At 46.1% G+C, this 14637-nt stretch overlaps 1 protein-coding gene across 2 annotated transcripts in view; it reads right to left on the bottom strand.

Annotated features, from left to right (window-relative positions):
* The window catches only part of TMEM86A (transmembrane protein 86A), a 31102-nt gene that overhangs the window by 2012 nt on the left and 14453 nt on the right, over positions 1 to 14637 (bottom strand). Inside the window, exons 2-3 of one of the 2 annotated variants that reach the window (XR_012995867.1) lie at positions 9316 to 9580; positions 4040 to 5063 (exon numbers count right to left, since the gene is read on the bottom strand). Coding sequence is in view for 1 of the 2 variants with exons in the window: in XM_076344133.1 (XP_076200248.1) it covers positions 4636 to 5063; positions 9316 to 9580 (693 nt within the window). In the remaining variant the exon portion in view is untranslated. Of the gene's footprint in view, positions 1 to 3329; positions 5064 to 9315; positions 9581 to 14637 lie in introns of those variants that run through there. The other variant, XM_076344133.1, reaches the window with a different exon arrangement.

Below are 14637 nucleotides of genomic sequence, written 5' to 3'. Positions count from 1 at the left end.
AAGGCAGTCACACATTCCATGCTTTAAGAGAAGTCCTGCAGATCCCTAAAAGCATTTTTAACACTAAGGTAGGATAATACTTGGGACTTATATAGCACTTTACATCTTCAAAGCGCTGTATGAGCATTAATCCTCACAGCATCCTTGGGAGGTAGGTAAGTGCTAATATCCCCATTTTAGAAATGGGGTGAGGGCCTGGTCCCCTGCTGTAGTAACTTGGCATAGCACTGGCCCTCATACACTTGTGCCTTTTTACACCAGATGAGGACCTGGCCCCAGAAAATTTAAGTGACTTACTTAACCCAAGGCCACAAAAGGAGCAAGCATGGATAAAAGGCAGAAGAAGTACCCAGGAGGACTTCTGTCATGAGAAGTCGGCAACTTCCCATCCTCTTCCAAGAATGCAGTTATGATGCCTCTGCTTAAAAGAGCCCCTGTCTCTTGGTCCAGAAACCAACCAAAGAGAAAGAGGCACCTGCCACTGAGCTTTACAGTTGCTGTTTGCTTTGATCTGCTTCTTCCAGAACAGCTCCCAAAATTATCATGATAGCAAGCTGAAAACATACAGGTGTTAGTGTCAAACTACGGGACTGGAAAACTTTGAAGAGCCGCTACAAAATTCTGCAAAGTTTGTCCTGGGAATTTTATATACCTCCACTGATTACAACATGAAACCTTCAGCAATCTACTTAAAAGCCATGTTAGAATAATTCTTAAACCAATGAGTCTTACAGTTGCCTCAGTATGGAGGAGTAAGAAGCCAGGTAGTAAGCACGAATACAATTTTCTTGGTAGAGTAGGAGTAAAGCTGTTAAAATGCTCTGGCTTTGTTCTTCTCAACCTGCCATTTCTACACCAGCTTCACCCTGCTGACATCAGTGTGACTGGCACAGCCCAGAAGCATTACTAGCATTTAAAAAACAGTTGCAATTAGCATCACTTCTTTGACTTCATTGGGAGTTCTGCGTGAGGAGGATCTATCTACAGAAAGAAATACAAGCCTGAAATAAATGTGCTATGTCTTTTATATGTCCAAATAAGGAGCCAAAGGATCTCAAAGAGGGTGATAACTACAGAAAGGAAAGAGAGCAAAAGTAATCGGACCATGTGTGTAACCTCAAGTGACCATAGATGGGAATTGCAGAGGGGCGTTTGAATACAGCAGTGTGAAAAGAAAGCCTCTGTACTTAGCAAGCAAAGGAGCTGATACTGCTGGGGCCAGGCACACTACACCACTGGGGTGCTTCATTCACTCTGTAATGTCCCTGGGCGAAAGACTGGGTGCTTCTCAAAGACTGTACCCCTGAAAAGGAGAAGAATGGATCAAACCTCGCAGTTTTACAGTGCAAAGAGACAACAGGAAGGTCCACAAACGCAGTGCCACAGACAGTCACGTCGTTCCCACTTCTTGTTTGCTCCCTTTCAAAGTGAAGATTGCCCTTGCTGGGGCTGAGGGAACAGTTTTAATCCCGAGAAAAGGTATTTAACAGACTGTCAGTAACTGCTTAGTGTTTCTCAGGGTTTATGAAACTCAAATTGTGTCAGATCAGTGTCCACAGCAGCTGGTCTCTTCCCAGCAGGAAAGAGCCTCCAGGAAAATGGTCTCATTCAAGTAATACGGATTAAAAAGAGGAATGCAGAGCAGAAGAGAGATTTTGAAGATTGAGAGCCTTCACTGAGCAAACCTCTGAGCCAGCCAGGACTCTCCATGACTTTGTATGCTGAGGGCTCTGCCTCATGTTCCTGGGAAGGCTAAAGCCGTTGCAGCACTGGGACAGAGCCAGCATGGCTGGCCAGGATGTGTCCCAGCCAGCCCACTCCAGGTGAGGGGACAGCGAGGGAACAACAGCCCACTTGGGCTGCACCTGTTTCTGCTGTCCCAGCTAGAGCCACCCAGAGACCTCTGCCACCAGAAACTGCACCTCTGATGGCCAGTGGAGAGGACAGGGCAGGCCTCCTAATAACACTTAAAAGATCACTAATAACACTAAAAGATGAAAAAGCATGCAGAAGAGCAACTCAGCCATCTTCAGGAAATTGAAGACTACTCATTTCTAGAGGGGAAGAAAGAGATAAATCAAAATTCTAACTTTTAAGTAAAGGTTACTTTATCACACACGCATTTTCCTCAAAGCAAAGGGAAGCTCAGGGTGCGGGGGTTCCTCTGAAGAACTGCCAGCTAAGGACTGAGTGTGCTGGACTGACCCATGACAAGGAGCTGTAAATCAGACTGAAATGTGCTGTTTGCTGACATGCTGGGAGGACAGCGGGGTTCACCCCAAATGCTTAGATTTCCTCTTAGCTGGGTCAGTCTGTTGCAGGAAGAGATTTGCAAACAGTCAAGCTGAGTAACAGCAGGTGACATCCACAGAGAGCTACACTGCAGGGTTCAAGCTGCGGCCAGGAGATAAGCAATGCTGATGAATGAAGATGTTTTACGGCTCTAAATTCCCTTAGCAGTTTACTCCAGATAGGCCCCGGCATGCCAGTGAATGAATACTGACAATATTACACAACAGCATTAAAGGGAAGAGATTACACGGGGCTGTGCTATTTACAATGCTTTCCCTCTCAATAATGCAGCTGACCTTTCTGATCTCTCTCTGAAAAGCAGCAGATGACTCCATGGGGTCAGGTTGGTTAACCTAGATTTTTGTAATACTGGCTGCATTTGCACTAATGCAGAAGTCGTGGGGAGGCAATGCCTACTCCACACCCAGTCCCACCACATGAGGCTGGGGAGGAGCAGGAGACCCACTTAGCACCTCTCAACACCAAGGGAAAAGCTAGTAGGGTTGGTAGGGTTGCCTCAGCTGCCCCTTGACCCTGCCGCACTCCTCGCATAGAGGAATTCCTTCTCTGCCGACCGTGCCAGGGACTCAGTGCCAGGCTTTCACCTGGAACGGTCTGGGCACACTAGGTATGGAGACCGTGGTGATTTTCAGCCCACGAGGGTGGTCTGGAGGGCTGCCCCTCCTGTTCGCTCTGCCCATGTGAGCGTGTGCAAGGGGCTGTTGGGGCATGCATGGATTTGAGTCGTGCAGTCTGTTTTGGTTGTCCCTGTTTGGCTGCAGGTTTGAAGAGGTGCAGAAACCCTTAGCAAGCTTCCTTTGCACAACTGAGTGCACGCGTGTCTTAAAACAAGCCATTGGGGGAGCATCTCAGCCCATGGGAGCAGCCTCAGGACGGACAGAAGGAAAAAGCACATTCAGGATAGTTTCAAACAGAATCAGAGCTTGCTGTTAGATATCATAAATAAGAGGAAAAAAAATATACCTATGATCACAAATTAATTTGGATTAAAAATCAGGGCAACCTCTTCCTATATCTTTTGAAGAGTCCGAAGTCAGAAGTAATCTTGCTTCAGCAGATTGGCAGACAAACCAACCAAAGAATTTGGATCAGAATTAAACAGGCTTTCCCAGCCCTGATGGCTCTCACATTCTCACTGCGTCCACGTGAGTTCGAGAAGGAAGCAGCAGGCACTTCGAACACACAGGACGGTGCTTTTCAGGAAGCTCTGCTGAAAAGGGGGTTTCCAAAAACAAGTGGTGCAAAGCTGATCGTTTACCACCAGCTGGCAAAACACAACAACAATCTACATTCAAAATCAGGGCCTTGACCACGGGAAATGCTCACACAAAGATTTGAGAAATACTGCAAGCAGCAGTACTGTAAAGCTTAATGAGTATATGGAGTATTATTTGTTAGGATACCGGGGAAGAAAGGCATAAAGGTTAGATTCCTGTCTGCCGTACTAAGGACAATTAGGACATACATTAGTAAGACACATGCTCAAAGTCCTGCTGTAAAAATCAAAGTTCCTCACGTGCCCATTACATCTCAGCTGTCACTGGTGGCTGCAGACACTGTGTAACTGCGTACGCATGGCCGGGGAGAACACACTGGCCTGGCTACCTAGATGTCCCACCAAACTCCTAGTTCTGCCACACGCAGCAACGCTGACAGGCACCTACAGACCTGCCCTGGAGCAGTGATCAGCCGCGATCAAAGCACACAGCACTGCATGTCAGCGTACCTCTTCCTCTGTGCTCTTCTGGTTCTGCTGGGGGCTGCCCCACATGCTGTCGTTGACTCCAAAGCTCAGCCCTCATCTGGATATGCTGATTTTACTCTACCTCCAGGCTTCCTTTCAGCAGAGGCAATAGCTCCAGTTTGTGTACTGAGTTTGTAATGCACAAAAAGAGACAAACATGAGTTAAATTCATTTTTACCTATAACTTTAGCAGAGATCTGTGCCTGTCTGTCTACTATTGAAAGCAAGTCTTCTAGCACAGTGCACGGCCAAACCTTCCATCAGCCCTCCTCTTCCCAGACATTCAGCATCAGTTTCAAGACTAACAAGTAAAATGCAGTAGTACAGCACTTCCAAGGAGGAAAAGTTGAATGAGTAGCTACTGCAGGGACCGTCTAAGCTTTCTGATGTGGACTCCACACTGAAGTAAGCTGTATTCAGAGAAAGCCATTGGAAAAAAAGCCCCAAAGGTAATGCTTCAAAGAAGCAAAATCAACATCACCAATGTGCCTAGAGAAATGGAGATCTCTCTCAGGGGTGAATGCAGCTACAGCACCTGAGATATAACCCACGTCGTTCACAGACTATTGGCACTCCACCTAGCTCCTCTTTCTGAAGTCCTCTTCATCTCTGCTCTCTACAGCTGACAGTGCAATAAGCATTTGGGCTGCATAGTAAGTAGCCATGATGATGAAGCGCGAGTAGGGCACAGGAAAGCAGAACTTGTTAAGTGCAATGGTCAGATCCGACACCATGAACAGCATCGCGCCGATGCAGGCCGAGAGCTTGGTCCATGTCCAGAGGTCGTTGCACAGCTGCATGCCGGCGACCGCTCGCCAACCCATGAAGCCAATCAAGGCGATGTAGACAGCTACCAGGTAGGTGAATGGGCCTGAGAGGTAGGAGTACAGGAAGGCATAACAGGAACTGCAAACAAGGCCCATCAATAAGCCGGCTTTGAGGTCCAAAGGCTTCATGCCAAAGGCTGAAGAGTACAGGATGTGTGTAATGGCGAACATCAGCAGACCTGGAAAGAGGCATTGACATAGCAAGTGTGACCTTTCATCAGTGACTGGCAGTTGGTAGCAGAAGAAAACATGTGGCTATATTGGGTTTTAAATGTACCGCAACAAGCACAGGCTTAGATGTCCTTGCAGTGTTACAACCCTTAACACTTTCAGTGGGAACCATACTGACCACTTGGGACCATTTTAATATAAAAGTCTGTGCATTGGAGATCAGCCTTAGCACCAAGCCCCCGCCCTAAGAAAAAGCCCCAGCACATCTACAACTGCAGCCAAGTACAACTCTGTTGTAATGCAAGCTTTTTTGCTGAGAGGCCAGGTGAATTAAGCTGCTGCAGAAGGAACAAAGCTTGTTTTTCAGGTGGTTCCTCCTCCCCTGCTTTGGATGAAGGGTGGGGGCAAGGCAGACCAAAGATCATCCCTTCTAACTATCCAAAGTGTTTTGTTCATAGGTCACGTGTGGAACAGGAAGGCTGGAATCAGAGCAGTGTAGGAACAAAATGTGAAAAAAGATACCGACCCCTCCGAACCCAGACACAAAGCCTGACCGTATTTAGCCAGAAATCCAAAGGCACTCAGGGACTAAATCTGGCTTCTACTCCATCTCTGCCCATAGCTAGGAGAAACCTAAGCTGGAAAGAAGCAGCTGGCATATTTCAGGGACTGCACCAATGTGATCTGCCAACAATTTTATGGCTATTTGCAAGATTCAGATGAACCTTAGCTGGAATCAATCAGTGAAAATAAAATGCTGGCTTCCTTTTGAAGTACAACACCCCTGAGAAATGCCAGATGTGGGTGTCACAAGGTACTGCCCATACGTTATTCACTTGCCACTAATCCATTTGACAAAAAATGTCACGATGTGTTGGTACAGCTGCTGACTACTAGTTGTCATGCCAATTGCAGATAATGGACCCCAAACTGAGTCCAGCTCCTCTGGTCCTCTGGTTCCCAGACCCACACATGGTGCAGCTGCAGGCTGTCCCACTTTATCCTGGCAGGGTTATTAGAGTAACTGGAAGCTTTCATGCAGCTCTAAAGCATGAAATGGAGAAAAGGATCTGGGAAGCTGTGTCCTCCAGCAGGACACTTGTTTACATTTAAAGCATGCTGTGGTGTAAAGGGCAGTCACTAAAACCTGCTGCTGGCAGACATTTCGTCATCCTAATACTCTTGTGTTGAGGCAGCTCAAAGAAGGGGAAGTGTCTCCCTGCCTTTGAGGAAGACCAGATCGGACATCCACTGAAAGCTCAGCCATGATGGGATGAGAAAGGAACCCGCAGGAGGGAGGGGGCTGGTGGGGATCTGGTCTGCAAGGTGAGGCTGGAGAAAATGGACAGCATGAAGGGGAAGGAAGAGAAGTGCAAAGGAGGGCAACGAGAAGTTGATGTTTCACAGAGCTATTACACGTCATGGGCACAGCACTGAGGAAACTGAGGAGGGATTTAGGACGAGCTGTTTACGGTGTTACAGTGCAGGAAAGGTTAGAGCCCTGGGGTCGGTAAGGAGAAGGTTACTTCGCCCTAGCAGGGAGGAGTGTTTTTTCCTTCAATGGCATTATATGGAGAGTTCTGGGATGGGGAACTGAAGAATGTGCTGTCCTTCATGCAGGCAGCTGGCAACAAGGAGGAGGAGGAGAGGAGGACAGGATGTGGCAGCCAAGCAGGGGCCCAGAAAGGCAGGAGGAGTTTTGTGATATGTGGTAGGCTGGTCACAAAAAAGAGAGTCAGCTCCCAGTTTTGCTCACTCAACACCCACAAATCAAGCCAAGAACTGGGGAAACCTGTGACGGCTGCACAGGGAGTGGGGTGCATTTCTCTTGCATTTCTCAGCCTTTGGCTCAGCCCTCCCAACCACATCAGGCAGATCAGCCCTTCTCCTCTCTGTCCGCTTCCTTCCCCCTCCCTGCCCCTGGAGTTTCCCCTCAGGCTGGCAATAAGACCTTTTTGTTAGTCCCCGTCTTCTTCACCGAATGCATAAATTGTTTCTAAGTGCCTGCTATCAAGGGAGGTGGATGTTAACACTGTAAAGTATCTTCTACATGCAGTAAGACACTAGTCAGAAAATAGCGTGTTATTAGTGGACTGAAACAGCAAAAATGAAAAAAAGTCAAGTGTGCCAGGAGTAGGTTCCCAGGCTTTCACTTCCCTATAAAGTAATGAACAAATGTCCTTTTATAAACTCATTGTCTCAAAAGCTATTCAAATCAGCCCAGTTCCCAACCCTTTTTTTTCAGCCTGAAAGCCGTAGAAATTAAACAGAAAGTACATTTTTACCTAGTATTTCCTCTTATTCTCCTGAAATTTCAAATTCCCACAAACCATGATGTCAAAAGGTTGAATATTGTCAGTTGTCAATAACAGCAGCCTGCTGAGTTTTAAATAGGAGAAAATACGTTTTGCAGGAGAGGTGAAGGATGAAGTGGGGTAGTGCACTTTATCTGCTAACAGCTGAAACGCAAACGTTAACACTTCACTACAGAAGATGGTAGCTGGGATTAGAACGGACTGAGGCAGGCAGGAGACAGCCAGGATGAAGGCTGAGATTTTCAAAATGCTCCAAGAGAGCTTTTCTTCTCCTTAAGAAGAAAAATGTGTCTAAACCCACAGAGCAACACTTCTCAGTTGTGAGACTAGGGTCGAAAATCCAACTTATTTGCAGATTAAAACACATTAACCAGATACTGAATTGCCGTGACTGGTTGACCTTCCTCTAGCGCTAAATTGGAGAGGAAACTCAGAGATATCCCAGCTACGTGGGAACGGAGAAGCTCAGAACAGTCCATGTACAAAAACAGTCACGGTGAGAATCAGGCCTTGAATGTTTTTCAAGCTACAGCTCAAGGAGCAACTCCAAGAGGCAAAAACGAAGCACAAGCAGTCAGGCTGAGGTGACCTGCGCTGAGCCGGGTACCCCTGTTAGGAGGAGGCCCATAGGTGGTAATGCCAACACTCAGCACAAACGTGATGGCACCCCAGCTCCAAGGCTGGAGCTCCTCAGCAACATGCCCAAGGTTCAGCCAGATAGATCCAATCCTCAGGGCCTAATCTAAACCCCACCAAAATCAGTAAAAATTTTTACATGAACTTTTAATGAGATTGGGATAAGCCCTTGGGAAGCAGGATTAAAACCAGATTCAGAGCGTTTGGCCTTTCATATCTGGCATTTCACACACTTCCCTCTCATAAAGAAAGAGCTTGTGGGAATCCCAGAATAAAACTAAATTGACCTCATGAGAGAGGGAAAAAATAAGCCTTTGACTTTCAGAGCTGACAACAGCACAAGTCAGAAAAGTTCCCTCATCTCATCACATTTTCCAGTGGGATGGTCACAGCAGCCAGTTAATGGTGGGTGTTACGTGAGATCCCTGTGCTGGTTAAATTAACTTCAGAAACCCCACCAGTCAGTTTAGTGAAGGACTCAACTGCTGCTGATTTCTTGTGACAGTCCAAGGCCAGGGAGAGTGTTGCTGCAGGCAGGTTCAACGTGGCTTTAAATGATTAATCTAAATCATTATCTTCTAGTCTGCAAACTAGCAAAATAAAACAAGCTTATTTTGCTCTGAGAGATGTGGATTTTTCTGTAGAGAAGGCAGGCCATTGTGGTAAGGTTTGTCCTTGATTCCCCATTATTTACATGTTTTGCAAAACAGACATATCTTGTACAACAGGCTGCATGATTCATACTGACGAACCTGCAAGTAGGACAAGATTTCTGATGCTTTGGTTTCTAGCATCCACTTAAACACCTCGCCCAGGCTACGGGCTTGTCTATCAAAACATAAGGGTCCTCTCCACCTGTTCTCCACTGAGGACCTTTGCACCATGCGTCCTATTTCTGATCCTTGTAGTGAAGGGCTGACAGCTCTCCCTGCAGAGAGATAGGAGGTAGATACTTCCCTTAGCTTCATGGGAGCTGCCGAGTGCCATGAGCATTTCCTTCTCTTCCCCGGGGATTCTGCCCATGCCACCTTCCCAGCTCCAGCCAGCTGAGATGCTGTGAGCACGTGCCAGGGAACCAAACGTGCCCCAGTTATCTCTCTGACCTCAAGAGAAGCTCAAGAAAAAGACTCATCCATGGTGTGACTCCTCTAACCATGACGGATTTTAGTCAAGGGATGAGTGCTTCCCACTGCCCGGGGCTTAAGCTGTACATGAATAAACAAAACACGTGGCCCAGCAACTCATTACTAAATAAAGAGGGTAACAGCTGGACACTGTGGCATCCCTTTAAGACTGACACCGCACTCACCATGAATGAAGTAGCCCTGCTCCTGCCAGATGAGAAAGGCGTCTCCCACTGCTGAGAATATGAGTCCTGCTAGGATGCGGCTGGCGCTCTGGTGTGACACTAAGAAGTTAATTCCATGAGCCAGAAGGAAAACCCACAGGCAGAAGATGGGCAGACATTTGATGAGGGCACTGAACCAGGAGGGGCTGGAAGTTGGCAGCCAGAGGACAAAATAGACACAAGTGGCTTTAAAGAAGGGCACCAGTTTGGGGCCTTCACTCTTCACCTAAAAGAAACAAACATTAAAAAAAAGAGAAATTAATAAGATCATCAGAAGCATCAGTGGAATAAACTGCATAATAGAACAGTCTCCTTTTTGAAAGCTGCTCTTTGATGTACACTGTCAGCTAGCAGCATTTCTACCCTGAGAAAGGCTGGTTGAACTTGACCATGATCCTCAGCCTAGACCTTTGTGACCCTCTCTGCTGAAAACACTTCTTGGCTGGCAGGATGGGTTTTGGGTGGTGGAGATGGAGGAAGTTTTAGATACCTTTTCTCTTTATTTGTTCTACTGAAAACATTTAGGCCATCAGTCAAACTCCTCTGGTGGTCCCTGCCATCTATCTTGTGTTTAGAATAACCCCTTTTATACACCTTCTTTCCTGTAGCTGCGAAAATACTGCACTCCCCAGGAATATCCCAGCAGCAAACAAGCCAAAAAAAGTGCAAATCTTCCCTTCCATTTTGGCAAATCCTCTTGCTTAGCCAGTTGCAGATCACCCTGAGGGTACAACCTCTCTTCTAACCCATTCTCTCTCCTGCCCTGTAGCCTCATGCCTGGAGCTTGCTTTTGGCATCACCACATGACTTCAAAACCCATCACATAAACCTTCCAGGTGAGGATGTCACTTCCTCAGCTGACTAATATCGACATCAATCACATGTTGCTTTGTTCTAGCGTTACACTAATAATATACTGCCCATATTGCAGGAAACATTTTGACTCAGGGCTCTGTTGTGTAAATCCAGACACAAAAATGCAGCATGAGCACTAGGCTACTCATAACAAAACCACAGCAGAGGCAGGGCACATAGCTACACACTCCACAAGCTGGGTCTGCTCTTACCATACACTTAGCTGAGACCACTCTGGACAGTGATAAGATACATACTGCGTTCACCTGCCCTCCTGTGATATGTCTGCATTTTAGTGCAGGTGGGGAAAACCCTGCATGAGAAACAAAGCTATGATTTTATTTTCTCCTGGAGTGCAGCTGAGGGCCAAAACAAGGAGCAAAGGAAGAGACTGTGATTGCGTCATGCCTGCACTGTTGATGAGCTATGTGCTGAGGCCTTTTAGGAGGCCTGTTTCCTCCTGCAGCTAAGGCAGTACAACCTCCAGAGCTCCCCTGCAAAGCAGGGATTCACTCTCAATCTTCTAATCTCTTTGGTCAAGCAAGATTTAGTTGCTTAGTTTCACGACGACTTCCCACTACTCATGGCCAAAGCACTCAGAGGCCTCATGCACTGGAGGAGGACACAGGGGAAAATTTAGAGGCATCAGAGCTGGGTTCACACTGCAAAATCCATCAAAATCTGAACATCCGTGTGTGACACTCTGGGGTTGCTTATCTCACGCAAGGAGCCCGTGCTCCAAAAACCTGCAAAAGAAACATTGGTCTTTTTTTCAAATTAACTTGGCCCTATTTCTGCTTCCTGCATCATGGGACATTGCCATGACACAAAACCAGCATCCATCTTCCTTTGATGCAATGTGCCTTGGTGCAGATACCTAGAATGGGTGAAGGCTGCACAGCAAATATCTCCGTGCTTACAGCGCTCATTTAATAAAGCCTAAACTCATCAAAATTCAGGAGCTTTTACAGACAGAAGCAAAAGGAATCAGGTGAAACTGTAAGACAGAGGCAGAGGTGGTGGAAGGCATCTTCACATGCAGTATCTAAAAAGGGAATGCAATCTCTGAAGCAGCAAGACCATAAATAAAGGTCATGCCAAGAAGACAGTGCTTTCAAAATTGTTCTCACATCTGATGGAAAGTTCCCCAGCATATCAGCAGTTTCTTAGCAGTAAGGTATTTCATTATTCCTGTATACATTATTCATAAGCTATTGCCAACACAATTTTTAAACACTCCATTAAACAACCAGGCTACACAATTCATTCACAAAAGGACATCAGCAAGCCGTTAACTTTCTTGTATTACATGGGGAGCCCATCAAGAGTCCTCTACTTAGGTTGTCTAAATTAATCACCATTTACCACCTCTTGTCTACATTCCTTAGGAGAATTCTGGCAGCAAATAACAAATGAACTTGAAATAAAAGTCAGAAAAGCCCGCGTAGTCTCCCAGCACTGCGGATGCCTGGGAACTATCAAGTATCGTAGGGGGAAGAGTGGAGCCAAGCTTCCCCCTCCTTCAGACCCAGCACCTTGCCCTTCTGAAGTGACACATCAAGCTCAGACTATCCCCAACCACCTCCAAAGACGGTGCCCGGCTGCAGCTCTGCCTCCTCCCCTTCTGTGACTCTTCTTTATTAAAAATGTAGTTGATCACATTCATCCTCTCACAGTTGCAGGCAACAGATGACAGCGCTTCCGGCAGGGTTTCCTCCTCTCCCCCACCAGCTGTGGAGGATCCCCACCATACCGTAATGAGCCCAAGATCTTCAGCACAGAAAACTAACACCTCCAGAGCTACGAAGTGCGAAAGAATTTGCAGCATCAGCAGTGCTCCAGGTCCCTGTAACAGTCTCAGCTAAGGTAAATAGTTTTGTACCTCTGAAGACAAAAAAGTTTATGCTGAAAGATACAGTTCAAGTTCAGCCTTGTTTGCAACAAATCAGAGAGGCACTGTTAGAAGCATACAGGAGAGTATTTGGGTTAAACAACACAGGAAGTTTCATTTAATACCCCATATTAAAAGAAAAACACCTGCTAGGAGCAGTTATCATCACAATCACAGCTTGCCCTCCCCTGTGTGCATGCATGATGAGAAAGGTTTTAATTACACTTGTCATTTTCCCCAGGAACCTTGCCTTACTGAATATAAGATATGCACTTGTGCAGAAAGATTATGTTTGCTTGGTAAACTTAAAATTACCATTTCTTACTATTTGAATGTGAATTTCCCAAGCCCAGCCAGCATTATTTCAAAATAATGGTTTGTATTATTTCCATCCTAATAACAATTAAGGAATTTCTCAGGCATAAGGGGTCAGATTCCAGTCTCAGTTACTCACTCGTAACCCTGGAATTTACAGTGTTACAGAGTCCTCGTATAAGAATAACCTCATATATCTAGAAGGGCTACAGGCTTCTCATCATTAACGCTTTATTCCTTTACACTTTTTCTACACGTATACTTCAAATGAGTTATTTCCAAACATGCCCTTGCCCATTACTGAATGCTGCAGCTCAGTGGAGGCCCTGTGCTGGCTCCGACCAAAATGAGTGCCCCATGAGGGACACCACTTGCTGAGACAGAGGTACCTGCGCAGCTTAAGGGCTGGGCAGCACATCCTGCTGGGATGGTGTGGCACTGGAAATACTTGGGAGAAGTCTCCCAAGAAAAACTGAGGCAACCAGAGGGTGAGGCTGGGGGGCTGCCCTCTGTTTGGACATCTGGCTGAGGCTTGGGAAGAGGTGATGGAGCAACTCGCCACCTGGAAGACAAAGTCAAGGCTGGTATTGGGAAACCATGTACCAACACAAGTGGAGGCTGTGGCTTGAGGAAAGCCAAGCACATAATCCATGACTGGACTTGCCTGTACCTCAGGGAAGGGAACATTATTTCTTGGCTGCATGAATAAATTGCATCAAACCACCCATCTCCTTTGCACCTGTTTCTCAGAGATGGAATGTGAGATGGGGCTGTGCCATGCTGTTGGAAAAGGAAGTACTTGCTGCAGGTGACAAGGTCCTTTTTGCTAATGTATGTGATTGTCATGGCTTTAAGCTGGGTTTTACCATTTTGTTACAAATTCTATTGCATTTTTCTTCCCACTTCTTTTCTTCTTCCACTGCTAATTTACTCTGGGCTGAAATGCAGTACAGAAAACATCTTGAATACAATGACAAGGCAGTATTTCCAAGTTTTGAATTTCTAAACTGAGTATAATTTAGGGCATTTTCTCAATTGCTATGACTAAGTTACTTAGCGTCTTTAAAAATTAGTTCAAATTGCTGTAAAGCCACTATCTCTCTATTTGTGGAATTACAGTGAAAGTATCATTTATTAAATTATCTGTATCCAACCAAATCAAATTAAACCCTCCAAGACTTAGGCAGACTAGGAGGAAGTTGTGTCCCAGCTCTCACCAAGAGATTTTGGACCAGATGATCTCCAGAGGTCCCTTCCAACCTCAACCATTCTGTGATTCTGTGATCTTCAAACAGAACATGGTATTGGCACATGCAGCTCTCTGGAGGCTCAGGGCTTGGATATCCACCTCCCTGCTAGGGATTCATAGGTTTACAGTATCCCTTCTTGTTTTGTCTGTTCTCATTCTGCTCCAGTTTGAAATATTGCTCATTTCCTTTTTGCTGTTGTTCAACAGTGACAGATGATGCTATCACACAAGTATTCCAACCATGCTGTGATTTGGTATTGGTGTAAGACGTATTGAGACGTTAGGCTAGCTGATGAAGAAACACAGTTACAGGAGAAGCGGCAGACCTGAAGAAGTAACTCTGGGTAGTAAGGACTGACAAAAAGTTCCCAATGTGCAAAATACAAGATGTAGCACACAAAGAGGACCAAAAGCTTCATACAACAGCTCCTAAGCTATATCCGCAAATTAGTTATTGGTGACTCACCAAGAGCCCAGGGGTCCCTGCTGGATGCTCTCTTCTTGCGCCTCCCAGCTATGCAGCACTAGGAGATGCTCATGATTCACATCTGTACAAACCAGTATTCACTAAGGGGTATGAGCTGGGGAACATCTATGCTGCTCCTCAGCAGCACAGATGGCCTGTTCTGACTGCTGCAGGCACATAACCAAGACAAAAAATTTACAGCTAGCTCCTCTACCCCAGAATAAGCTGCATCCACAGAGGAACAGCTACATTTGTAAGACAGTGCCATGATTTTCTTTAACATTTTGGAGCCAGTTGTCTGTATCTACATCACAAGTGGGATGAAGAAAATCCAGCTGCCATGTGGAGGGAGACATCCTGCTCCTGAGGTATAGAAAAACATCAGAAGCTTGTTGCTTTGAAATGCTAAGTTGTACAAGGTTCACTGTTCCTAAGCCTCACACTGGTCCCAGGAAACAATGTGGAGTATCAAATAATGCTCCTCTTCTCCGCAAGTCCCCTAAACCA

This window comes from Aptenodytes patagonicus, chromosome 7 (assembly GCF_965638725.1).
Source record: "Aptenodytes patagonicus chromosome 7, bAptPat1.pri.cur, whole genome shotgun sequence".
NCBI classification, from domain to species: domain Eukaryota; kingdom Metazoa; phylum Chordata; class Aves; order Sphenisciformes; family Spheniscidae; genus Aptenodytes; species Aptenodytes patagonicus.
The sequence above is the reverse complement of the archived record's forward strand: the minus strand, read 5'-3'. Positions and strand labels throughout refer to the sequence as shown.